Genomic DNA, 26,850 nt, shown 5'->3' with positions numbered 1-26,850 from the left:
TGAGGTACCACTGTATATAAAATATTTCCTAATTTTTTTAAAAAATATTTTTTAAAAGAAATATATATTTTTTTAAATATTTCTTATATGGGAAATTTTTTTCACATATATCCACGATGAATTTTCCTCGCGATGAATTGTCCGGACACGATTAACATCAAGTTTGCTCAAGTCACCATGCACCTCTTGCTCACTTACAGTCAGTCTCTCCTCCCCATCATCAGCTGCTCTCAATCTCTCCATGAAGTCACATTCACAAGATTGAAAGACCTTTATGAACTGCTTATTAAGTATCTTCACCACACATTCCACAACAACTGTCTTTATACCATTTTCTCCAGTCAGTGTCATCCTTTCATAATCATTCTTTCTTTTGCTGACTACATATCGAAAGAACTGATTAGAATTCTTTTTGGCTTCATTAGCTAACTGCTGTTCATACCTCACTTTTGCTACCCTTACCAAGTCATCCGCCGCCTTGCCTCTGGTCTTTGTAATCCTCATGGAATTGGTTATTATCACTTCTCTTATGCTGCCTCCATAATGCCATTTTTCTCTGTATCGCATTATGTCTGCATGCTCTGTGCAGACATAAAACCCATATACAATTTCCATATAACACCCATATACTAAAGTAATGTGTTTTAGTATATGGGTGATATTTTGTATATATCATTTTATAGGTATAATGCAGATTTTCCCGGGTTTTTATGTATCTCTTTCTGGTTTCTCTATTGACTCTTGTTTGTCTTTTTTATATAGTCGCTTTCATTTTGTTGTTTTTTTACTACTTAACCATATTTTAAAAGGCCAGCTTTTTATTTTCAATTGTTTATACTTCATTGTCGTATTTTTCGTGTCCCTAGACCAGGCGTTCCCAATTCTATGCCCGCGGGCACCATGGCGACCGTCGACCAATTTGTGTGTGCCGTATAGTTTGAAATAATCACGTGGACATCACGCAACAATTCATGGCATGTTATATGACGTATGCGTTAATGACACATGATGAGTATTAAATGCATACAATGTCATTATCTGTTGCTAGTTATATGCGCATGATTTTAACGGTGTCTTGTACTTAAATTTTTGAAATATTTTGATTTTTAATCCTAAAATGAGTGAATCAAGTAAAAGACAACGAACCTATAATTTTAACACTGACTGGGAGGAAACATCTTGTTTCGTTAATTTTAAAGATAATTGTGTTTGTTTGTTGTGCAACAGTAGCATTGCAATTCCGAAAAAACATAATATTGAACATCACTTCCAGACAGTGCATGCCACTTTTAATACGAATTATTCACTTAAATCTGAAATAAGAACTGCCCAACAGTCGGTTTTCAATAGACGTGGTAACATTTAAAAATGCCACCATTGCTTCTTCAAAAATTTCTCACATGCTAGCAAAAAAGAAAAAACCATTCCAAGATGGCGAGTTGCTAAAAGAAGCATTTTTGACTGTTGCTGATTGTTTATTTGAGGGATTTTCTAACAAACGTGAGATTATGTCAGCAATACAATACAAGACTTTGTATGTATTCATTTAACAAAAGAATTCAATAAATTTGCTTGAAAAAATAGATGGTGCCCGTCGACCTACCGGTATTTTAGAATGTGCTCCAGGAAACAAAAAGATTGGGAACCCCTGCCCTAGACTTTCATATGCTGCTGATACAATAATTTCTTTCATAATAGTCCATTCTTTCTTGATGTTTTCATTTTCTTGTATTTTCTGTAAATAGTTATTAATCCTCCGTTGGTATAATTTTTTATATTTAAATCATTTAGTAATCTTACTTTGGAATTAGATTTTATTTCTCTAGTTTGTTTATTTTTTTGGTATTTTTTGTAATCAGTTTGATGGAAACTTTCATTTTCCCTGCACTAAATAATGATCTCTATTTATTTATAGTCCTCTCCTGACTGTCAGATCTAGGATTTACTGCTTTTTTTTTTCATTTGCTATAAAGTTGTCTATTATTGATTTTTATCCTCTTGAACACCATGTACACTGCTTGGAAAGAAGTCAACAGACACTCCATAAGCAAGGTGCATTGTGCCATGTAACAAGACATGTTTGTAGCCAGTATAAATTGGAGAGATATGATGCTCCCAAGTCATTGCAACTGTTTCTAGGTGAAATGGCTGAGAGAAGCGAGCTGACGGAGTTTGAAAGAGGCGTTACAGTGGAGTGCCATGTTGCAGGCCTAATTGTTGACAAATTGGGCTATTCCATGTCAATAATCAGTGATACTATACTGACATGGAAGTATAGGGAGTCAACTGCAATTGCTACCCACAGTGGACAACCCCCACACTCACAAACATGACTGTAGGGTGCTATGAAGAATAATATGTAAAGACGGCCATTCATTGGCCAATGAATTGAGTGATGGGCATTGAATGGAACATGAATTTGCACAAAAGCATTCAGAACTGAAGAAGGCTCACAACATGGGTTGCCATGGTAGGACTAGGACTGCAATATGCAACCCCACCTTACCTGAACCAACATGCAGTGTCATCTTCAGTGGTGCAAAGAGTGTGTACAGTGGTAGCTTGGAAAGCTGTATTGTGGAGTGAAGAATCACTCACACCTATGAAGCAGATGGAGGAGTGTGGGTGTAGCAGATGCTTAGTGAACATCTCTTACTAGAGGGCATAAGCTCAACTATGAAATTCAGAGGTGGTGGTGTGATTGTATGGTCTTGCTTTTCCTGATTTGGGCCTTGGATCTCTGTTTGTGATGCCACTAAACATTCTGGACAACATGGCATTTTTACAGAACTGACGATTATCTATCAGAAAGACTATGCACCATGTCATAAGGCTGTTGCTGTAAGTACATGGTTTGTGGACATGGTCACCACCCTTGACTAGCCTCCACAGAGCCCTGATCTCAACCCTATTGAACATCTGTGGGATGTAATGATATGATGTCCTGGACTGTTGTGGGCAGACATCCCTTGAATGCCTACAGGAAGAATAGTCCAAAATTCCTATTGATTGCTATCGTATGCTTGTGGAAAGTATGCCTGATTACTGCAGTCATCGTAGCAAATTAGTCTTACATCTTATTAAGGTAGGCACCATGACTGTTTATTCCTCACACTATGGTGTCTGTTGACTTCTTTCCAAACAGTGTATATTATGTATATTTTATGTTTATTGAATGTATTCATTATTTTTAAATTATTATATAATCAGCAAGTTACTTTCCATTTTTGTTTATTGTTAGTTCTCCAAATTTTTCTAGATTATTGTTAATTTTTTTTTCATTCCTATTCTGGCATTGAGATCTCCAGCTGTAATCATGTTATCTGTTTTATTTAATTTTTCATATATTCCTTGTAACTATTTGTAAAGGTCATTATTTTCTTCTTTTCCTGATTCAAGGACATACATTCCAACAACTTTAAAATTTGCTTTATTTAATTTTAATTGCACTTCTGGTATTCTCTCGTTTGAGTATGTAAAATGAGTTATTTTTTCTTTAATTGATTTATGGATCCAAATCATTATGACAACTTTTGCATGTATTCCTTTGTCTACTCCATTATACATGATATGATAGTTGCTTCTTTTATTCCTTTAAGTTTGTTTTGTTTCTGTAAGAACTGAAATTTCTATGTTTTCTTCATTTAAAATTATATCCAATTCCTCTTTTTTATGTGCTGTGCTTCTAATGTTCAATGTGGCATATTGCACCACATTTTTTTCCCCCAAAGTTGCTAACCATTTCCAATTAGCAACTTTGGGGGAAAGTTACTAGCATGACAATAGGATAGATGGTGGGACTGCCACCTTATGGCAACTAGGCTTGTCTCTTTTAGTAGGTAGTGGATACTACAGTTTGAGAGGAAAAAGTCACCTCCTCACTCTCGAATTGCTCTAATAGCATGGGGGTGGGGGCACTAAGAAGTAGAAGAGAGTACAGAAAAGAAGAATAGAAGAGCAGTCTACTGACATGATACTGTAAGAAGTAAAATTGGGTCCAGCTCAGGTATCTCGAGTTTTCCATGCCTGTACTCACCAATGTGATCCCTGACAAGTATTCAAAAATTGGGTTCTCAGAGGCATTCCCTTTGGACTAAACTAATCTCTGAGAGAGAGAACCTCTCACTATATTTGGAATTCCCTTCTCTACCTATCCAATATTACCAATTCACGAACTTATACAAAAACATTGAAATCTTAGAAGACTGGAAAATTGGGCCACTTTTCTTTTCTTCTAAAGCCATAGTACTTAAAACCATAATTTTCTTTTCTCAGCTGTACATAATAAATATTACAAACATTATAGAAGCTGAAGAAAAACAATTATATAATAAACTGGTGCAATTTTTTTTTGGTCAGGCCGATACCAAGAAGTTAAAAGGAATATTTTCAACTATCAAAGAATCATGGAGGTTTTGGGCTTTCAATGTCAAAATTCTGCTATTTAAGAACACAGCATCAAAAACACATAAAACATTGCAGACTCATCACACATGTCTAGACCTTAAGTTAACCACCTTGAGTTGGCCTTCTCGGCATGGGATTGCTCAGCAATTCAACCTAAAGAATCACTACTAAACTTATTACTCCAGGACAGGAAACTCAGTGGTGGCTCCACTCAGTGACAGGCAAAAGCCCACCACTTAGAAGTGCCTGTCTGTTTCCCAGAAAGCAAGCATAGCATCATGAATGGGAACCAGACCCAAAAGAGATACCAAAGTTGAATTAATGCATTAGTCATATATTTCCCATATACAAATAGCAAAACGGTGCATCACCATCACTTTATTATTAAAATACTTTGGATTAGAGTTAGTTATAGAAAATATTTTTGCTTGATAACTATAGTCTCTTTTTTCACTTGGTAGCTGTAGGCCAGGGAAGGAGCAAGGTAGAGATAAAGAAATATATAGTCAAATTAGCAAGAGAAAGGTGATTATTACGGGTGATTTTAATTATGGCAACATTGATTGGACAGATGAGATTGCATCAGGGAATAAGGAGAATGGATTTCTTGAATTTTTAAGGTACAACTATCTTAGCCAATATGTAATGGAGGACACATGAGGGTTGAGTCTTAGATCAGACTTATCATTAGAGGATGTGATTGTGAATGGAGTGTTCTAAGCTTTTCTCATTTGATGAGAGTTACTATGAGGTGATCATCTGGGTTGTCATCAGTCATATGAGAGCTTCTGTGAAGAAGTGATATATGTGAAACTACATGGCTAGTGATTATGAAATCTTATGAATAAAGCATATTTGAGTGTAAAGGAGACAGATGCTATGGACATTGATCAAGAGCTATTTAACAGCAGCAATGTCTAAGTGTATTGCAAAAATGAAAATACTAAATGAGGTAAGAGTAAAATTAATCAATGAATGAAAAGGGATTAAACATGAAATCTGGAAGAAAACACTGAGTAGATAGCATAAGATGAACTAGTAATAATCAGTGACATAATGAGTACAGTAAACAGGCTGGGAAGGTGACTCAGGCAACAAAGACAGCAAAAATCAGCCAATCAAGCCGAGAAAAATCCTACAGTTCTTACAACATGTGGCAAGTAGAAGAAAGAATTACTATCGAAGGATGACGTTAGTTGATACAATCGTGGATTGGTAACTGATGCAGAGGATATAGCTGAAGTATTCAACAGACAGTTCATCAGGGTATTTCATCTGAACGATATACCAAGGGATGCTGGAGTGTAGATAGTATGGTGGGGAGGGGGAACTGATAGTGAGTGAGTGAGTAGGAGGTATAGAAGAAATTAAGTAAAGTTGATGTTAATAAGACAAGTAGGATTTGACAAGATGCCACTGTGTGTCTTCAAGGAGTGACCCAGTGAACTAATGGCACCCTTAGCATACCCATTTAACATGCATATTGTATTGCAATGGGGCAAGTACCAAATGAGTGGAAAGGGGTAAAAATTGTCTGCTTCAAAAAGTGAGTGGGTGATGATAACAGTATTCTCTATGATGGTCAGCATGGGTTCATCAAGAGGCAGTCATGTTTTAGCAACCTCATTATGAATTTTAACAAGGTGGCGAATTCACTGGATAAGGGAGATGCATATATGAGTGCCTGACTAGCTCATTCGGTAAAGCACAGCAGAAGTGGAAATAACCAGTTCCATGAGATCTACAAAGACCAGGCAAGGAGTGTGAATTGGTTCGTGAGGGTAGCTAAAGAGAGGTATGAACAGCAGTTAGCTAATGAAGCCAAAAAGAATCCTAAGGAGTTCTTTCGATATGTAGCCAGCAAAAGAAAGAATGATTATGGAAGGATGACATTGATTAGAGAAAATGGTATAAAGACAGCTGTTGCAGAATGTGTGGTGGAGATACTTAATGAGCAGTTCATATAGGTCTTTCAATCTTGTGAATGTGACTTCATGGAGAGATTGAGAGCAGTTGATGATGGGGAGGAGAGACTGACTGTAAGTGAGCAAGAGGTGTATGGGGAGCTGAGTAAACTATATGTTAACAAGGCTGTCGGACTTGATAATATATCACCACATATTCTGAAGGAATGTGCCAGGGAGTTGACGCCTGCTTTGACATTTTTTTTAATACGAGTCTTGCACTTGGTCAAGTTCCTAAGAAGGAAGGAGGGCAACATTGTGCCACTTCATAAAGAAGATGATCGAACTGAAGCATCAAACTATAGGCCTATCTGTGTGTCAGGTGTTGTGGTTAAGTTGTTGGAGAAGCTTGTGAGAACTAGGATCTAGAGTTGGGTTAACAACAGTAGTATTATCTTTGATGGACAGCATGGATTTGCTAAAGGGAAGTCATGTTTTAGTAATCTACTTACTTATTACAATAAAGTGACTGCTTCCTTGGACAGAGGAGAAAGATACACAGTAATATACTTGGATTTTGCAAAAGCTTTTGATAGAGTACCTCATGATAAGTTGACAGTCTAACTAGAGCAGATGGGGTTGGATATTAGATTAGTGCATTGGATTGAAGACTGGCTATCTGATAGGTATCAAGAAGTTGTGTAAGGGGGAGTGATATTCAAGAAAAGTAAAGTCACTAGTAGAGTGCCTCATGGGTCAGTTTTGGGCCCATTTCTGTTTAACTTGTATATTAATGATATTGGTGAAGATTTGGATGGAGATATTCAGTTGTTTGCAGATGATACAAAGTTGGAACGAACCATGAAGAGTAGTGAAGATGTTGTGACCTTACAAGAAGACTTGAATAAATTGAGTGATTGGGCATGGAAATGGGAATGTGAGTTCAATGTTGCAAAATGTAAGGTTTTAAAATTTGGAAAACAAAGATGGGATGCAGAATTCATGCTTGGTGAGGATATATTGTGGAGGTGGAGGAAATAAGAGATCTGGGGGGTGATAGTGGATAAGGATCTGAAATTTAGGGGACACATAGCCAGAATTGTGAAGACAACACAAAGGCTTCTGGGAATGATGCGGAGGACATTGACTTGTAGAAGTAGAGAGATTCTTGTTCCATTGTATAAGGCTTTGATTAGGCCATACATGGACTATTGTGCCCAGATTTGGTCACCTGGTTTTCAGAAGGATGAAAAGATGTTGGAAAGGGTCCAAAGGCGATTGACTAGAGTAGTGTTGAAAGTTTATTTTCCACTTGGTTAGAGTATAATAAATTTAGTTTAATCCTTTATCCAAGTGTGAGCAAACAAAGTTTGCGCCTGAAAGTATCTTCAGGACTGGGTTAAGGTGGTACACACCAGGGCAACTCGTTGCAAAGGTGGAGCAAGCTACCAACACTCCTATCCTAGTATCTCCTATAATGCAAAACACATCTCCTTGCGGATATGTCTATTGTTATGCATTAAGGGAAGGGCCACTACCCAGACCGGTTTTGACCTTTATTGAGGTCTCTTCAGTGGGAGCCAGGCCCAAGTCGAGATATCAGGCAGAAGCATTTGCAGGTCATCTCCACCTATAGGAATTGCCAATTGGTGTGCCACCCTTTTTTAATAAATTACTCTGGATTTAGAGAAAGATGTTGAAAGTTTATTTTCCACTTGGTTAGAGTATAATAAATTTAGTTTAATCCTTTATCCAAGTGTGAGCAAACAAAGTTTGCGCCTGAAAGTATCTTCAGGACTGGGTTAAGGTGGTACACACCAGGGCAACTCGTTGCAAAGGTGGAGCAAGCTACCAACACTCCTATCCTAGTATCTCCTATAATGCAAAACACATCTCCTTGCGGATATGTCTATTGTTATGCATTAAGGGAAGGGCCACTACCCAGACCGGTTTCGACCTTTATTGAGGTCTCTTCAGTGGGAGCCAGGCCCAAGTCGAGATATCAGCCTGATATCTCGACTTGGGCCTGGCTCCCACTGAAGAGACCTCAATAAAGGTCGAAACCGGTCTGGGTAGTGGCCCTTCCCTTAATGCATAACAATAGACATATCCGCAAGGAGATGTGTTTTGCATTATAGGAGATACTAGGATAGGAGTGTTGGTAGCTTGCTCCACCTTTGCAACGAGTTGCCCTGGTGTGTACCACCTTAACCCAGTCCTGAAGATACTTTCAGGCGCAAACTTTGTTTGCTCACACTTGGATAAAGGATTAAACTAAATTTATTATGACTAGAGTAGTTTCTGACCTGTGGAATGTCGAGTATGAGGAAAGATTGAGAAGATGTAATTTGGAGAGTCTGGTGGACAGAAGGAAGAGGGGAGATATGATAGAGACCTACCTGTTGGTAAGGGATTGTTATAGGATCAATGCTGGAGAAGTTCTATAGAAAATAATGGGAGATCGGGAAAGAACCAGAGGTCATCCCTGGAAACTGTATAAAGAGGGTGTGAGTAGGGGAGTGAGAGGCAGGTTTTTTCGTGCAGAGTTGTGAATGATTGGAATGCCTTGCCTGAGAATGTGGTGTCTGCAAGGAGTTTGAGTGTGTTTAAGACATGGTATGATGAGCTGTGTGTGTGTGTGATAAAATAACCTCCCAGATGTGTCTTTGACTCCATGAGGTCTTGGGGTAATAATAATAATATATAGTGGTATACTTGGGTATTTCAAAGGACTTTGATGGATTGCACATGACATGATGGTAACTAAATTGAAATTGATGGACTTGGATAAGAAACTATTTAGTTGGATAGGTAATTGCTGTCAGATAAGCATCAACAGGTTGTGTATGGGGGAAGGATGGGGGGGGAGGGAACTAACAGAGTGCCATGAGGTCTGTTTTGGCCCATTACTGTTTAACGTGTATGTTAATGAGACAGGCTTCACTGGAAATATGGAGCTATTTGCTGATGATGCAAAGTTGGGAAGAACTATGAAGCGCAGAGCAGGTTATGATCTTGAAAGAGGATCTAAAGCAGAGCTCAGTTTGATGTTGCAAAGGGCTTGAAATTTAGTTGGCAAGGTTGGGATACAATTAATAGAGAAATTTTGAAGGAGGTGGAAGTGATTAGAGATCTGGGAGTGATAGTGGACAGATACTTGAAGTTTAGTAGTTGCATTGCTAAAATTATAAGAGCATCACAATGGATTATAGCAACAACGAGGAGGACCTTAACATGCAGAAGCAAAGAGGTGATAGTTTCTGTATATAAGGCCTTATCAGAGCTGCATATGTACAGATTTGTTTGCCTGGTTTTCAGTGGGATGAGGATATCTTAGAGAAGATCAAGAGAATGTTTACTAAATCATTGTCCCTGTAGAATATGTGAAATGAGGACAGATTGAGGGAGTGCAACTTGAAGAACCTTGAATAGAAAAAGCAAGTAGATATGATTGAGACACATAAGCTGGTGAAGGGTTGTTACTGGAGTAATGTGATGGAGATTTTTCATAATGAGAGTATCACAAGTGGCCATCCCTGTAAGCTGTGTAATGGAGGGTGTGAGTGAGCAAGGAAATGAGGAGCAGTTTTTTTTGCATGTAGAATGGTTGGTGAGTGTAACATATTGCCTGAAATTGTGGTCAATGCAGAAACTGTGATTGAGTTTAAGGCAACAGTATGATAATCTCATGCATGAAAGTGTGGACCTTCAATGAATCCTTTGATTTCATGGAGTTCTGATACTGATATTAATGATAACAACAACAGCATACAGGCTGATGGCAATGCTTATCAGCACCTTTATATTTATTTCAAAGGTTTTGTAACATAATTTTTTTTCAGGTTGTCATTGTAACAATAAAATATATATATTATTGGATTTCACATATTAAACCCCAAAACTTTTTCTATCATTTTTCTATGTTTCAATAGTCAGATTGAACTTTTTAATGTTTACTTAACTATTATCATTCTTATATCCTTTCCAGTTTTTCCAAGAAATACAAAATTCACAAAGTAAAACAATAATTAACAGTTTTGAGGAGGACTCAATATTTTAAAAGCTTCAATATCTGACTTGTCTTTTGTGTCTTGTATTAACATGCATTCATACTGTTTATGCAAAAAAACAGATCTTGGTGAAGAACCTGAAAACCAAACTCTGTTTTATCAAATAGGACCCTAAGTAGGTGATCAAATGCTGTTAAGTGATGACTGTCATTCTATTTAAGCATTCTTCCCACCAATGCAGCTTCCTTAAAAAGGCACTCATTTTGTTTTTTATGGTGGCAAGCATGCTTTTTGAATTTCAGTTTCCTTTATATGATGTTTCATTAACACGTGAAGATAGTCTTGTCTTGTTTCTCTCTCATATTTAGTGAGATCAGGACAGGTTTTTGAAGTGAAAAACAATGACAATATAGTAGATGTTATCTTCTACTTAGTCTGAGACAGCTGCAATATATAAATGAGTCTGTATGGACTCGGTATTCCTCTGAAAAATGCTTTCTGTACATTGTAGGAAACCTTATTCTAATGAGCTTGATGATTCTGAGTGCAAAAGAGGAGCTGTTTGCAATTATACAAATTTAATATAATAAAATGACAATTTATTCTATACAGTAAGAGAAAAAAAAACGCATATTTACTTTCACTAATTGTTATGTTCCTAGACTGTTATCATCAGTGGAAGTATATGATCCTGTTGAAGACAGATGGAATACTTCTGATCCCCTTCCTTATCCTCTCATGGGGGCAGCTGTAGTGTATTTTCTGGAGGATATATGGATAATTGGAGGTATTACAAACCGTCCTAGTTACTCTGTTCTACACAGAGTGATAAGATACAATCCCATTTCCAGAAAGTAAGTTTTTCATAATTTTAGGTTATCTTTAGTTGATCAGTTTAAACTGACTTTCATGAAGTGAAAAGAATCATCAGAATAGGTCCATACCTAACTGCTACAATGTCTGTCACACCAAACCTTAAACTTCATTACTGGCTGTGCCCCTACAATACTCCCCTCTTGTAATACAAACAGATTCATTCATCTTTCTCTCACTGGCATCCCTGGCACTTTCTGCTTCCAGTCTCTCTCCCACTTTCCCTCCTTCCTCCCATCTTTCCATCCCTTGATTCTACTCTCTTTCTTCACTTTCTTTGACTTTCTTCAATTTCCTCTCTTCTCATATGTCTCCCATTCCTGTGCCTTTCTCTTTCCCTTGTTCTATGATGCCCAGAATTCTCTCATACCAACTCTTGTTTTTTTGCACTAGCCAACCTCTCCAGCCTCCTAAGCATTCACCCTCCTCAACTCAGTCTTTGTTCCTTTCATCTTCTTCCTCAGTAGTTCTATTTTTGTCTCCACATGCACATCCTGCTTTCAGTTAACATTCACACACACACACAGTCATGGCCATCAGACAAACCATCTCACATTCTCCCCATCCTACACACTACTGGTATTTACAAATTTAAATTCACCCATTTTCAAAGAACATGATCAAATCTTTGCTGCTTTTGTTAAGTACCTAGAGATTGAAATACTTGTCTCCTGGTCATGGCCATCAGACTGCTAACATTTCAGATACACGTACACATTTCTGTTCCTCACCTGCCACATTTTTAAACAATGGGTTGCATGTTATGTATCCCATTGTTTAAAACCCATTGTGCAAAAATTGTTTAAAATCCCATTGTGCAACATGCATAACAAGCTACGACTACATTATTCATCAGCTATGCTATGAATAATGTAGTCTTTAAATGATGATGAGCTGGGCAATAATGTGTTAGAACTAGCAGCTGCCATGTTGAATATGATCAATACAATACAATACAATACTGAGATGATAAAATTCTTAGAAAAGACAACACAATCATAAAAAATTATCCATTTCAATATTGGTATTTACACTACTGGTATTTACAAATTTAAATTCACCCATTTTCAAAGAACATGATCAAATCTTTGCTGCTTTTGTTAAGTACCTAGAGATTGAAATACTTGTCTCCTGGTCATGGCCATCAGACTGCTAACATTTCAGATACACGTACACATTTCTGTTCCTCACCTGCCACATTTTTAAACAATGGGTTGCATGTTATGTATCCCATTGTTTAAAACCCATTGTGCAAAAATTGTTTAAAATCCCATTGTGCAACATGCATAACAAGCTACGACTACATTATTCATCAGCTATGCTATGAATAATGTAGTCTTTAAATGATGATGAGCTGGGCAATAATGTGTTAGAACTAGCAGCTGCCATGTTGAATATGATCAATACAATACAATACAATACTGAGATGATAAAATTCTTAGAAAAGACAACACAATCATAAAAAATTATCCATTTCAATATTGCAAACTTAAAAACCAGTATTGGTAATGAAATGAACACAACAATATCATCCTTACTACTAATACTTACCTTTTTTTAACAGCTAGTGTCAACTGACTTCTGTGTCTTCATGACCAGTGCATTCTGATTTTGGTATTAATATTAATATTAAATAGGATGAGGAGATAGCAATCATAATTAAATAAAATGAAGTTCTCGAGTTCATGAGGGACGACTACCATAGGCAATATGCAACAGAGAGCATACAGGGATTGAAGTTCTTTGATTTGATCATCTGTCAGAAGATGTCATTATGAATGAGGTGCTGAATCACTCTCCAGTTGTTGAGAGCAACTATGAAGTGATTAACTGGGTGATTGCCAGCTGTGATTATGAAAAGCTCAGGAGACAGGTTTCAGCTCTATCATAGAATAAGGAGTTGGAAGGAAAGGAGATCAGTGCTGCTTGGATGTTTTTTGAGAGCTATCCAGTAAAAACAATGTCTAAATGTATTCCAAGGATCAGAAAGTTAAATAACATGTGAAATGGATGAATGAAAAGATTAAGCATGCAATCTGAAGGAAGAAGCCTTATGGAGACAGCATGAGTGGAAATATGAAAAGTATGAGCGCACTTAGCCAATGAAGCCAAAAAACACCCGTAAGGAGTTGTTTCAATATGTAGTTAGTAACAGAAAGAATTATTATTATTATTATGGAATGATGATATTGGACAGTGAAAACGGATAACTGCTATGAAGTTGAGTTATTAAATGAGCAGTTTATAAAGATATTTCATCGTGAATGAAACATTATGTAGAGTTTGAGTGAAGTGGAGAGACTGATTGCAATTGAGCAGGAGGCATATGGAGAATTAAGTAAATGTGATGTTAATAAGACTGTGGATCTCAATGATATATGACAGATGTTCTTGATGATGTTCTAAGAGAATGTGCCAAGGAGTATATACCTACCTTCATATACTTGTTTAATGTGAATCTTCTATTCTGTCAAGGTCTAGTGGAGGGAAAGGAAGGCAAAACTGATAAGACTCTAGCTTCAAATAGGCTAAATGATAGGTTTTATTGATAAAGTGTTGGAGAAATTAATGAGGACCAAGGTAACTACGACATTCACTTTCATGGACAGCATGGGTTTGCAACAAGACGATCACGTTTTAGTAATCTGCTTACTTATTAGAGGACATAGTAGGGAGCATGGCAAGATGATAGTGGCATTTATACAATTACTAAAGAATAATTACCTGAAACATGTTATAAAGAGGACTAGGAGATTGAGAGTGCTAGACCTGCAGATAGCATCTGGTAAGTTGCTAAGCACATGGAATTCTCTGTCAACAAAAGTTTTAATTTAAACTAAAGCTAGTAATTAAGACAGACTTGGAAGGCATCTTGGAGCAGAGCAGTGACTTCAGAAGCCACAAGGAAATAATGTGAGTAGTGCATGGGAAATGGTCAGGGATTGTTTGAGAGAAGCAGTATCACTGCATACTCAAATTCAGGAGGATAAACCAAGTGGGGATTTAGTGGATGAGAAAAGATATAAAGCAAGAACTCATGAGCTGTGCAAAGTGCAAGAAAGAAGGGTGACTAGTATGGTAGGAAAGGCAAATCTGGTTATGAGAGAAAATTAGCTAACAGGCCAAAGTAAATTCAATATAGTTTTTTTTGTTATGTAGCAAGTAAGACATAGAAGGACTATGGAGGATGACTTTAATCAGTGCTGATGGTAAAAAGGTGACAAAGGCAAAAGAAATAGTTAAGTTACTGAGGGATCATTTTTCAAAGGTATATCATCCAGGTCGAGATTTTGAAGTGGCTGATGTGATAGAAACACGTGTCAAAATTGAAGTAGATGAACACCATGTGCTCAGCATACAGAAAATTATCAACGTGAATACAGCAACGGGACCAGACGATATGTCATCCTGTGTACTACATGAATGTATAAGAAAATTGGCAGTGCCTCTGACAAAGTTGTTTAAGTCTTAGCTCTGACAAGGTTCCAAGGGAGTGGAAAAACGTGAAAAAGTTCTATTAGATAAAGATGGCTCCAAGACAGGAGTAGAAAACTACAGACCACTTAATATTTCAGGAGTGATTGGAAAAGTTGGTTAATGGTACTATCCAACAGTGGGTGAATAGGGATATGATACTCTATAGTGGGCAGTACAGCTATGTAAATATTAGGTCCTGTCTTAGTAATTTATTCATATTTTATAATGAAGTGACAGTGGATCTGTACAAAGGAAATGGCTACATCATGATACTGTTGAATATTGCAAGGCATGATAGAATACAACATGGAAAACTATTACAAAAGAGCAAATGACAATGGATGTAAAGCTGGTAGCATTAATAGAGTGGGGACTGACAGTAACAGACAGACACCAGAGAATAGTATATGGTGAATTAGAATCTAGGAGAATGAGAATGACTAGTGGAGTACCTCAGAGTTCTGTACTAGGACCACTAAGTCACTCTTAATTTGTATATGAATGATATAGGGAAAGATTTAAAAGGGAATATTCAGTTTGCAGATGATCCAAAACCTGGAAGGGCAATAGATGATAAAGGTGATGTAGACATCCTTCAGGATGATTTAAATAAACTAGCATTGTAGGAAAAAGATAATGATTGTCAATTTAATGTTGCAAAATGTAAGGTTATTACTTTGTGTTGAAAAGGTTTGTATACTGTATATCACATTGATAGTACAGGATTGCATGAAATTGATTAGGCTAGAGACATGGGATAATGGTGGATAGAGAGTTGAAGTTCAGAGGGCATATTGGAAAAAGATCTTGAAGCATTACTTGGATGTTGAAAACCATGCTAACAAATAAAAATAGGAAGTTATTATCACTCTTTATAAGATTCAACTGCATCTTGACTACTGTGCACAGATTTGGTCACCTTGGTTTCTTGGGGATCATGAGGTGATAAAGAGGATTCAGAAATGAGTGACCAAGCTGGTGACAGATCTGTGTAATGCTCTCTATGAGGATAGGTTGCAGGTGTATGGGTTACAAAGTTTAGCTGATAGGTGGAAAAGAGGGGAGACGATAGAAACTTATAAGATATTAAAATTTCTTTAAATTTTTTTTAATAAGATAAAAAAATTTCCTTTGCATTGATTTTATAAAATTGACACGAAGGAAATTTTTCATTATGTGACAAGTAGTCATAGAACTAGGGTCATCTGTGGGAGTTGTATAAAAGTGTCCTTAGTAAGGTTGTGCTGACTAGATTTTTTTTGTGTGGAGAATGGTGAATGAGTGGAATGCATTGCCAGAATTAGTTGTCTGTATGATAGGTTTTGTCTGTATAAAAGTAAGTGTGGTTCTCCCATGATCATTTTCCAGACTCCATGGAGATACCGTATATAATAATACAATCAGGTGATAGATGCACTACACTAGACAGGAGAGATGCAGATAGTAATATACTTAGATTTTGCAAAGGTTTTTGATAGATTGCTAAATAAGTCGATAGTTAAATTGAAACAGATTGGGTTGGATAGATTATTGCTTTGGATTGTAGATTATCTATCTGATAGGTATCAGCAAGTTGTGTATGGGGGAGCAATATCCTAGAAGAGATAAGTCACTAGTTGTGTGTGCTTCAGAAGATCTGTTTTAGGGCTATTGCTATTTCACTTGTTTATTAATGATATTGGAGAAGATTTGAGTGGAGATATTCAGATGTTTGCAGATGATGCAAAGTTGAAAATAACTATGAGAAATAGAGCAAAAGCTTTGGCTTTACAAGAGGACATGATTAGACTGAGTGAAAGAGCACATGATTGGGGTTACCAGTTCAATGTTACAAAATATAAGATTTTAGAATTCAGAAAACAAAAATGGGATGTAGAATATACAGTTGGTGAGAATATATTATTATTATTACCCCAAGACCTCATGGAGTCAAAGACTCATCTGGGAGGTCCTTTTATCATACACACACACACATACACACCTCATCACACTGTGTCTTAAACACTCTCAGACAAGGCATTCCAACCATGACCTCTGGTTCTCCCCCGATCTCCCACTATTTTCTGTAGAACTTCTCCAGCATTGATCCTATAACAACCCCTTACCAACTTGTAGGTCTCTATCATATCTCTCCCTCTTCCTCCTGTCCACCAGACTCTGCAAATTACATCTTCTCAATCTTTCCTCATGCTCGACATTCCAGAGGTCAAAAAATACTCTAGTCTGTCGCCTTTGAACCCTTTCCAACATCTCTTCATCCTTCTGAAAACCAGGTGACCAAATCTGGGCACAATAGTCCATGTATGGCCTAATTAAAACCTTATACAACAGAACAAGAATCTCCCTGCTTCTACAAGTCAATGTCCTCCGCATCATTCTCAGAAACCTTTGTGTTGTCTTCACAATTCTGGCTATGTGTCCCCTAAATTTCAGATCCTTATCCACTATCACCCCCAGATCTCTTATTTCCTCCACCTTTATAATATATCCTCACCAAGCATAAATTCTGCATCCCATCTTTGTTTTCCAAATTTTAAAACCTTACATTTTGCAACATTGAACTCTCATCCCCATTTCCGTGCCCAATCACTCAATTTATTCAAGTCTTCTTGTAAGACCAAAACATCCTCTCTACTCTTCATGGTTCGTCCCAACTTTGCATCATTTCAAACAACTGAATATCTCCATCCACATCTTCACCAATATCATTAATATATTTATTTTTAGCGGTACCTGTGGCATAGTATAATTATTAAAAGAACACTTAAGACCACAGTAATAACTTTTAATTAATAAGGTACAGATATTTCATACTAAAACTAATAGAACATCTTCAGTGTTATAAACAGTTATAGGAATAGAATACAAGTAACGAACATTTGGTGGATCACCTATTAAAATGCATCGTTGTCGCGGGCTAGGAAATGTTAGAAAATAATAATTAATTTTTATTTCAGATAATTTTTATTTATTTATTTTTTTTAAACGATTACATAAAATAAAAGTCTCCAGATATTTGAGAGAGAGAGACAGTCATTTCGATTTAAGTTCAGTCGGTGTAAAATAGCTTCACAACTTCCTTTAACAAGGCATTCATATTTGAACCTGCATCTTGTCGCTGGCCTCTTGTCATCACTCCTTCCTGCTGTTCAACCAAGCGAAAGAACTCCCCAGTGTCAACCCTGTAACCACCTCTCAACAGTTTAAAAGTCTCAATCATATCACCTCTCCTTCTTCTATCCACCAAACTCTGCAGTCCACATTCTCTCAGCCAATCCTCATAACTATCCTTGTACAGTCCTGAAACCATCTTTGTCATCCGTCTTTGTATCCTTTCCACAGTTAATTTATCCCCTTCAAATCCTGGGGACCAAATCTGAGAACAATAGTCCAAGTGTGGTCTGATCAGAGACTTATACAACGGAATGATAACCCTCTTATCTCTGCAAGTCAGTATCCTTCTCATAATAGCAGCAATCCTCTGTGTTACCTTCACCACCTTTGCAATATGTCCCCTAAACTTCAGGTTTCTATCAATCATCAACCCCAGATCTCTTGTCTCCCCAACTTCCTCCAGTATAACTCCTCCCATGGAGTATGCAGCATCCCCCAGTGGGAAGGAGTGATGACAAGACGCCATCCCTGGAAGTTACGAAAGGAAACTGTGAGCAAGAGGGTGAGGAGTGGATTCTTTGCGTGGAGGGTGGTTGAACCATGGAATGCACTGCTTGATGGAGTGGTGAGAGTGAGAACAGTCAATGAGTTTAAGGAGTGGTATGATAGACTTTGTGTTTCTTAGGGGGGACCTCCCCTTGATGAGTCTTGACAGACTTTATGTTCTTAGGAAGGACCTCCCATGATGTCTTTTACTCCATGGAGGCCTGAATAATAATAATAATAAAGCTAATAATAATTATTCAGGCCTCCATGGAGTAAAAGACATCATGGGAGGTCCTTCCTAAGAACATAAAGTCTGTCAAGACTCATCAAGGGGAGGTCCCCCCTAAGAAACACAAAGTCTATCATACCACTCCTTAAACTCATTGACTGTTCTCACTCTCACCACTCCATCAAGCAGTGCATTCCGCAGTTCAACCACCCTCCACGCAAAGAATCCACACCTCACCCTCTTGCTCACAGTTTCCTTTCGTAACTTCCAGGGATGGCCTCTTGTCATCACTCCTTCCCACTGTTCAGCCAAGCAAAAGAACTCCCCAGTGTCAACCCTGTAACCACCTCTCAACAGTTTAAAAGTCTCGATCATATAACCTCTCCTTCTTCTATCCACCAAGCTCTGCAGTCCACATTCCCTCAGCCAATCCTTATAATTATCCTTGTACAGTCCTGAAACCATCTTTGTCCTCCGTCTTTGTATCCTTTCCACAGTTAATTTATCCCCTTCAAATCCTGAGGACCAAATCTGAGAATAATAGTCCAAGTGTGGTCTGATCAAAGACTTATACAATGGAATGACTCTGCAGGTCAGTGTCCTTCTCATAATTGCAGCAATCCTCTGTGTTACCTTCACCACCTTTGCAATATGTCCCCTAAACTTCAGGTTTCTATCAATCATCAACCCCAGATCTCTTGTCTCCCCTACTTCCTCCAGTATAACTCCTCCCATAGAGTATGCAACATCCCATTGATGTTTCCCAAACCTCAAGACCTTACATTTTGCTGCATTAAACTGAAACCCCCATTCATTTGCCCATCTATCTAGCTTATTCAAATCCTCTTGCAGGGCTACCACATCTGCACTATTACTAATAATCCTTCCCAGCTTTGCATCATCTGCAAACAACTGAATATCCCCTTGCAATCCACAGACAATGTCATTGATATAAAGGTTAAACAATATAGGTCCCAAAAATGGACTTTATGTGTGGAATTGAAAAAAGTCTCTACCCACTACCACAAGGTGTAGCCAACGACATTAGATTCAAAATCACTATCATCCTAGCAACAGCAAACCAAACACAACTGAATACCACTCCATATGATAGGAAAGCTATTCGGGACTTAAGGAAGAACAAAGAAATAATAATTATGAAAGCAGACAAGGGGAATGCCACCTTTATCCTTAACTTCTTAATTAGTCGTTTAACTTCTTAATGTAGTCAAAAGACTACATTAAGAAGTTAAACGACTTACTATTTGACAGTTCCACGTACAAAATCCTCACCAGAGATCCTACAATGAAGAATCACAATGAGACAAACTTCCTGATCCATAACATGAATACTTGGCCTGAAGAACTAAAACGAAAACTTAAATCCTCACATCCCATTACTCCTAGACTGTACGGGGCGCCTAAAGTGCATAAAGAAGAAGTGCCACTTCGTCCGATCGTGGATGGCAGGTCCTCCCCAACGTACCTATTGGCTAAGCACCTAGAAAATTTACTTAAAGGAAAAATTAGACAAACAGAGTCCTACTTAAAAAATTCTCAACACTTTGTGGACAAACTAAAAAAAACGTAAAAATTACACAAACAGACATAATGGCCAGCCTAGATGTAGTGTCCTTGTTCACGAATGTACCAGTAGAAGAAGTAATGAACATTATCAAAGATCTCTTTCCTGCAGATATCACAAAGATGTTCAAGCATTGCCTACAATCAAATTTTTTCAAAGTTAAGAAGATATACAAACAATTAGAAGGCCTCGTCATGGGCAGTCCTCTGTCGCCACCATGTGCAGACCTTTTCATGGTGAAATTTGAAGATGAAATATTCACCAGCACTACTCCTAAACCTTCTATATGGTGGAGATATGTGGATGACATCTTCATCATATGGAAAGACAACTTAGAAAGCCTACATATGTTTGTTAACAGAATCAGTGCACTCCACAATAAAATAAAATTTACTCTAGAAGTAGAAAATAACGAACAGCTACACTTCTTGGACTTACTAGTAAAAAGACAAGGAAACAGTATCAAACTGTCGATTTACAAAAAACCAACGGACACTGGAAGATATCTACATTACTCTTCTAACCATCATAGGTCACAGAAACGCAGCATCATCCACATGCTAAGAAATCGAGCTAGAAAATTTATCTCTGACAAGGAAGAAGTTCAAACAGAACTGTCTCAAATAGCTACAACTCTATCACAAAATGGTTATCCTAGACACATCATTAACAAATTGCTATACAAAGATAACCAACAAGAAAGAACAGTCGCCCACAAATTTTAACAGCAGTCATCCCCTTTATAGGTTCAACTTCCACAAAAATTGCAAGATTGTTAAAGACACATAACATCAGGGTTGTATTTAAACCAACAAATAGCATAAGACAGGTCCTATGATCTCCTAAAGATAGTGTGCCATTTTATAAATATCCAGGTGTGTATGATATTCCATGCACGTGCGGTCTTTCCTACATTGGACAGACTTCGAGAAGCCTGGAAATAAGACAGAAAGAACATGTAGGCGATGTTAATCACAACAGAACGATCACCTCAGGATTGGCACATCACTTTTCAACTTCGAACCACACTATAGACTGGAATAACAGCTCCATGCCCTACGTAGACGAGGATTACAGACATAGAGTATTTAAAGAAGCGGCAGTTGTACTACGTATGGGAAGTAACCTAAACAGAAATCAAGGGGCCATTCTGAACGATACCTGGAAAAATCTAATTAACTCCCTCAGTTCAACAGAGCTACAGTACGCGAATAATCATATTACGCGTTTGCATGTAACGCGTGTTCGTGATGCTGAGTAGTTATGTCACGCGAACGTGTCACCCTAGCTACCTAACAGATACTAACGGTTCTTTGTATTTTTAAACCTTTTTTGCATTTACCTTTTTTTGTACTATGCAAGCCTTGAGAAAGCTAGTCAGTTACTAGCGAAACCAGTAGGCAATTTGTAAGAACTTAAGTACGTTATAAATATATGGTCTATGTAACAATAAGTCTTTATTTTGTTGTGAAACTATTTTACACCGACCGAATTTAAATCGAAATGACTCTGTCTCTCTCTCTCTCTCTCTCTCTCTCAAAGATCTGGGAGACTTTTATTTTATGTAATCATTAAAAAAAAACAAAAAAAAACAGTTATCTTAAATATTAATTAATTATTATTTTCTATCATTTACTAGCGCACAGCAACAATATATTTTAATACGTGATCCCCCAAATGTGCATTACTTGTATTCCATTCCTATGCTGTTTGTGACACTGAAGATGTCCTATTAGTTTTAGTATGAAATATCTGTACCTTATTAATTAAAAGTTATTACTGTAATCTTACGTGTTCTTTTAATAAATATCATTAATATACAAGTTAAACAGTAATGGCCCTAAAACGGACCCCTAAGGCACTCTGCTAGTAACTTCTTTTCTTGGATATCGCTCCCCCATACACAACTTGTTGATACCTATCAGATAGCCATTGGTGTATTGGAATGGAGACCCATTCCAATACACCAATCTAATATCCAATCCCATCCACTCCAGTTTGATTATCAACTCATCATGTGGTAATCTATCAAAAGCCTTTGCAAAATCTAAGTACATTACTGTGTATCCTTATCCTTTGTCCATGGAAGCAGTCAATTTATTGTAATAAGTAAGTAGATTAAAACATGACCTCCCTTTAGCAAATCCATACTCTCCATCAACGATAATACAATTGTTGTCAACCCAATTCTGGATCCTAGGTCTCACAAACTTCTCCATCAAGTTAACTATAACAGCTGACACAAAGATAGGCCTATAGTTTGATTCTTGAGTTTGATCATATCCTTTATGAAGTGGCACAATCTTGCCCTCCTTCTACTCCTTAGGAACTTGACTGAGTGCAAGACTAGCATTAAAAAAATATGTCAAGGCAGGTGTCAACTCCCTGGCACGTTCATTCAGAATACGTGGTGATATATTATCAAGTCCCACAGCCTTATTAACATCTAGTTTGCTCAATTCCCCATACACCTCTTGCTCACTTACTGTCAGTCTCTCCTCCCCATCATCAACTGCTCTCAATCTCTCCATGAAGTCACATTCACAAGATTGAAAGCCCTTTATGAACTGCTCATTAAGTATCTCCATCACACATTCTGCAACAGATTTCTTTATACCATTTTCTCCATTCAATGTCATCCTTCCATAATCATTCTTTCTTTTGCTGGCCGCATATCGGAAGAACTCCTTAGGATTCTTTTTGGCTTCATTAGCTAATTACCATTCATACCTCACTTTAGCTACCCGCACCAACCAAGTCACCCTCCTTAAGAAGTAGAAGGATGTGGAGGAAATGATGCTGATGATAGATAAAGACCTAAAATTTAAAGAACGTATTGCTAAAATTGTAAGGACAGCACAACGAATTCTTGCAATGAATCAAAGGACACGGACTAGGAGTTTGGAGATTATGGTTCCATTGTATAATGCCTTGATTATGCTACACATGGACTACTGTGCACAGATTTGGTCACCTAGTTTTCAAAAGGATGAAGAAATATTAGAGTCCATAGGTGATTAACTATAGTTCTCTCTGAAATGTTGAGTATGAAGGGAGGTTGAGAAAATACAGTCTAGCACAATATTTCTCAACCTTTTTTCTATTGTAGACCAGTTAAATCTCAGATAATTTTTCATGGCCTCACAGTATTAAAAGTACAAAAAAACGTATTGTAAGAACATAAATTGCACTTTGAATATAATACATTCATCATGTCACACATTGCAACTTATAAAGTAGGTATATAATAATGAGGAAATAAACATACTAAATTTAATGGCTTCTTTGTTCTTACTCCCTTTCAACAGTTACGTCAGTGTTCAGTTGCAAATTTGTTAAAGCTAGGCGAAGAGGTGCACCTACGGTTAAATGATTTCTTAACTTCGTTTTCATAGTTGACATTGCTGAGAATCCTGATTTGCACAAATAAGTTGATTAAATGGTAGATGTTAATCTTCATTGTCAAAAATCTCAGTTTCTTTATAAATCCATCAAATTTGTTATATAAATGGAATATATTTGTCATACTTCCTTGCAAACTTAAATTTAGGTCATTGACATAGGAAAATATATCACTTAAATAAGCTAATTTCACAATCTACTCTTTGTATGAAAAACATGCTGAGAATGGAGACTTTCTTTCAATCAAGAATGTTTGTACTTCTGTCCTTAATTCAAACAATCTGGTTAGTACTCTACTGTGGGATAACCACCTTACTTCAGCATGAAGATAAGTGCTCATGTTCTGCAACTACTTCTTGGAAAAGTATTATTAACAATCAGGAATCAAGATCACTGTTCTTAATGAAATTAACAATTTTTATGGAATTGTGAAACAATGTTATTCAATTAAGGTGATAAATTTTTGGCTGCTAAATGCTCATGATTTATAATGCAATGCATAACTTAAATATCTGATGAAGATATTTCTTGAATTTGTTTAGTAAGTCCTGAATATTTGTCCGTCATATTAGCTGCTCCATCAGTACTTATACCAAAGCAGTATTTCCACTCCAAATTATGTTCAATGTATGCAAATATATGCATTCAACATTTAAAAAATTTTTAAAGTTGATGCATGTGAAGCTAATTTTAAACAACATAAAAAGTCTTCTTTTATATCCTCAATGATATAATCTATGTATCAAGCATAACAAAGCAACATACATTTTTTAGAAACATCTCCTGATTCATCAATTTGTATTACAAATATTGATTTTTTTTATTTTTTCAATTCATTGATGTTCAACATTCTCAGATAATGTTACAATTCGGTGTCCTATTGTGTCATTGGAAAGGAGAATTAATTTGAGTTTGTCAGCAGCTATCGATCCAAATATTACAAAATACACATTTATTAAAAGAGGTTTTATCAAATCTTTTCCAGTGGTAAAAGATTTTTTTGTTTGAGTGATGCAGAGCGCTACTAGATATGGAGATTTTAATTAAGGATTTATTTTGTATAAAATAAGATGATGGGCACAGTTATTATTATTTTTATTATTCAGGCCTCTGTTGAGTCAGGAGACTCATTCTGGGAGGTCCTTCTTAGGAAACACAAAGTCTAACATACCATTCCTAGAACTCATTGACTGTTCTTGCTCTCACCACTCTCTCAGGCAATGCATTCCACGGTTCAACCTCCCTCCACACAAAGAAACCACTCTTCACCCTCTGCTCACAGCTTCCTTTCGTAACTTACAGGGATGGCCCCTTGTCATCGCTCCTTCCTGCTGTTCAACAAAGAAAGAACTCCCCAATGTCCACCCTGTAACTGCCTCTCAACACTTTAAAAGTCTCGATCATATCACCTCTCCTTCTTCTATCCACCAAACTCTGCAGTCCACATTCCCTCAGCTGATCTTCATAACTAACATTGTACAGTCCTGAAACCATCTTTATTATCCACCTCTGTACCCCCTTTCTATAGTTAATTTATCCCCTTCAAACCCCCTGGGGACCAAATTTGAGAACAATAGTCTAAGTGTGGTCTGATCAGGGTTATCTATCAATCATCACCCTCAGATCTCTTGTCTCCCCTATTTCCTCCAGTACAGCTCCTCCAATTGGGTATGCAGCCTCCCATTGATGTATTTCAAACTTCAAGACTACATTTTGCTGCATTAAACCGATACCCCTGTTCATTTGCCCATCTGTCTAGCTTATTCAAATCCTCTTCCGGGACTGCCACATCTGCACTATTATTGATAACCCTTCCAGGCTTCACATCATATGAAGCAACAGAATATCCCCTTCCAATCCATTGACAATGTCATTGATATAAAGGTTGAACAATACAGATCCTAGTACTCAGCCCTGTGGATCCCCACTTGTAACCTTCTGCTTCCTTGATATTGCCCCACCATACACAACTCTCTGATACCTATCAGACAGCCAATCCTGAATCCTGTTGACTGACCAGACATTTAAACTGATGTGCTACAACTGAAACATCAGCTTATCATGTGGCACCCTGTCAAATGCCTTTGCAAAATCCAAAAAAATTACAGTATATGCCTTTCCCTCATCAACTGCTCTTGTCACTTTATTATAAAAGGCAATCATAGTACTTAAGCAAGAGCACCCCATAACAAATCCATGTTGATTCTCATAGATAACATTACCCTCAGCTGCAAAATGCTGTATATAGTCCCTCACTAATTTCTCCAAGACCTTAACAACTACTGATGACACAAAAACTGGCCTATAATTAGACACTTTCAGTCTACCACCGCCCTTATGTAATGGCACTATCTTACCTTCCTTCCATTGCTTGGGTACCTTTCCCATAGCCAGATTTTCATTGAAAAGCCAGGTCAAAGGAGCTGTCAATTCTTTAGCACCTTTTCTCAAAATCCATGGTGAAATACCATCCAGTCCCATTGATTTACTGACATACAGAGTACTGAGTATTTGGAACACACTCTCCTCTTGCACCTCTAATCCTCGAACTTGCTCTTCCCCTCTAGTAGTAAAACCTTCTTGTCCAGGATGAAATATTCCAATAAAGTGTTCATTGAACAACTCCACTATGTCCTCTGCATCAGTCACTTTATTCCCATTTTTATTCCACAATATCATTCTTCCACAATCATTTCTCCTCCTGCTGACCATATAGCTAGAAAATTTCCTAGGGTTTTCTTTGGATCTTAGTTCCAATCTCTTCTCATATTCCAGTTTTGCCTTCCTCCCATACTAGTTACTCTCCTGACCTAAGTCTTATATTCTTCATGTATCTGCTCTCCACCCCTCTCCCTATATCTCTTCCATAATCTCTTTTTCACCTGCAGTTCCTGTTTGATATAGTTTGTCACCACTTTATGTCAAATTGTGTCTGCTTCTTCACTCATGGAATACAACTTACTATTGCAGCTAACAAATATTCCTTCACAATTTCCCAGGCATTAATGATATCCTGACCTTCCAATTCCACCCTCCATGGAATTGCTCCAAGTTGATATCTAAGACTATTATAATCACCTATCTTATAATTCCACATTGTTCCCTTTTCTCTGATACCTCTGCATGTCTATTCATCTTCAAGTCAAAACCGCATGGTCACTCTCTCCAACTGGTGGGAGTGATGTCATCTCAGTTATTATCAGCTCTTCTGATGCTATGACCAAATCCAAAACTGTTGAACCTTTTGTTCCCTCTATTACATGTTGCCTAAGACATTTGTTCCTCAAGAATTCTAGAAATTAC

At 37.3% G+C, this 26,850-nt stretch overlaps 1 protein-coding gene across 1 annotated transcript in view; it reads left to right on the top strand.

Annotated features, from left to right (window-relative positions):
* Positions 1-26,850, top strand: part of LOC150106211 (beta-scruin-like) — a 308,571-nt gene that overhangs the window by 182,868 nt on the left and 98,853 nt on the right. The window contains exon 8 of the mRNA XM_090392954.1: positions 10,984-11,175. Within this exon, the coding sequence (XP_090249080.1) occupies positions 10,984-11,175 (192 nt within the window). The remainder of the gene's footprint in view (positions 1-10,983; positions 11,176-26,850) is intronic.

This window comes from Typopeltis vanoorti, chromosome 5 (assembly GCF_054136105.1).
Source record: "Typopeltis vanoorti isolate ZY-2024b chromosome 5, IOZ_Tvanoo_1.0, whole genome shotgun sequence".
In the NCBI taxonomy this organism is placed as follows: domain Eukaryota; kingdom Metazoa; phylum Arthropoda; class Arachnida; order Uropygi; family Thelyphonidae; genus Typopeltis; species Typopeltis vanoorti.
The sequence above is the reverse complement of the archived record's forward strand: the minus strand, read 5'-3'. Positions and strand labels throughout refer to the sequence as shown.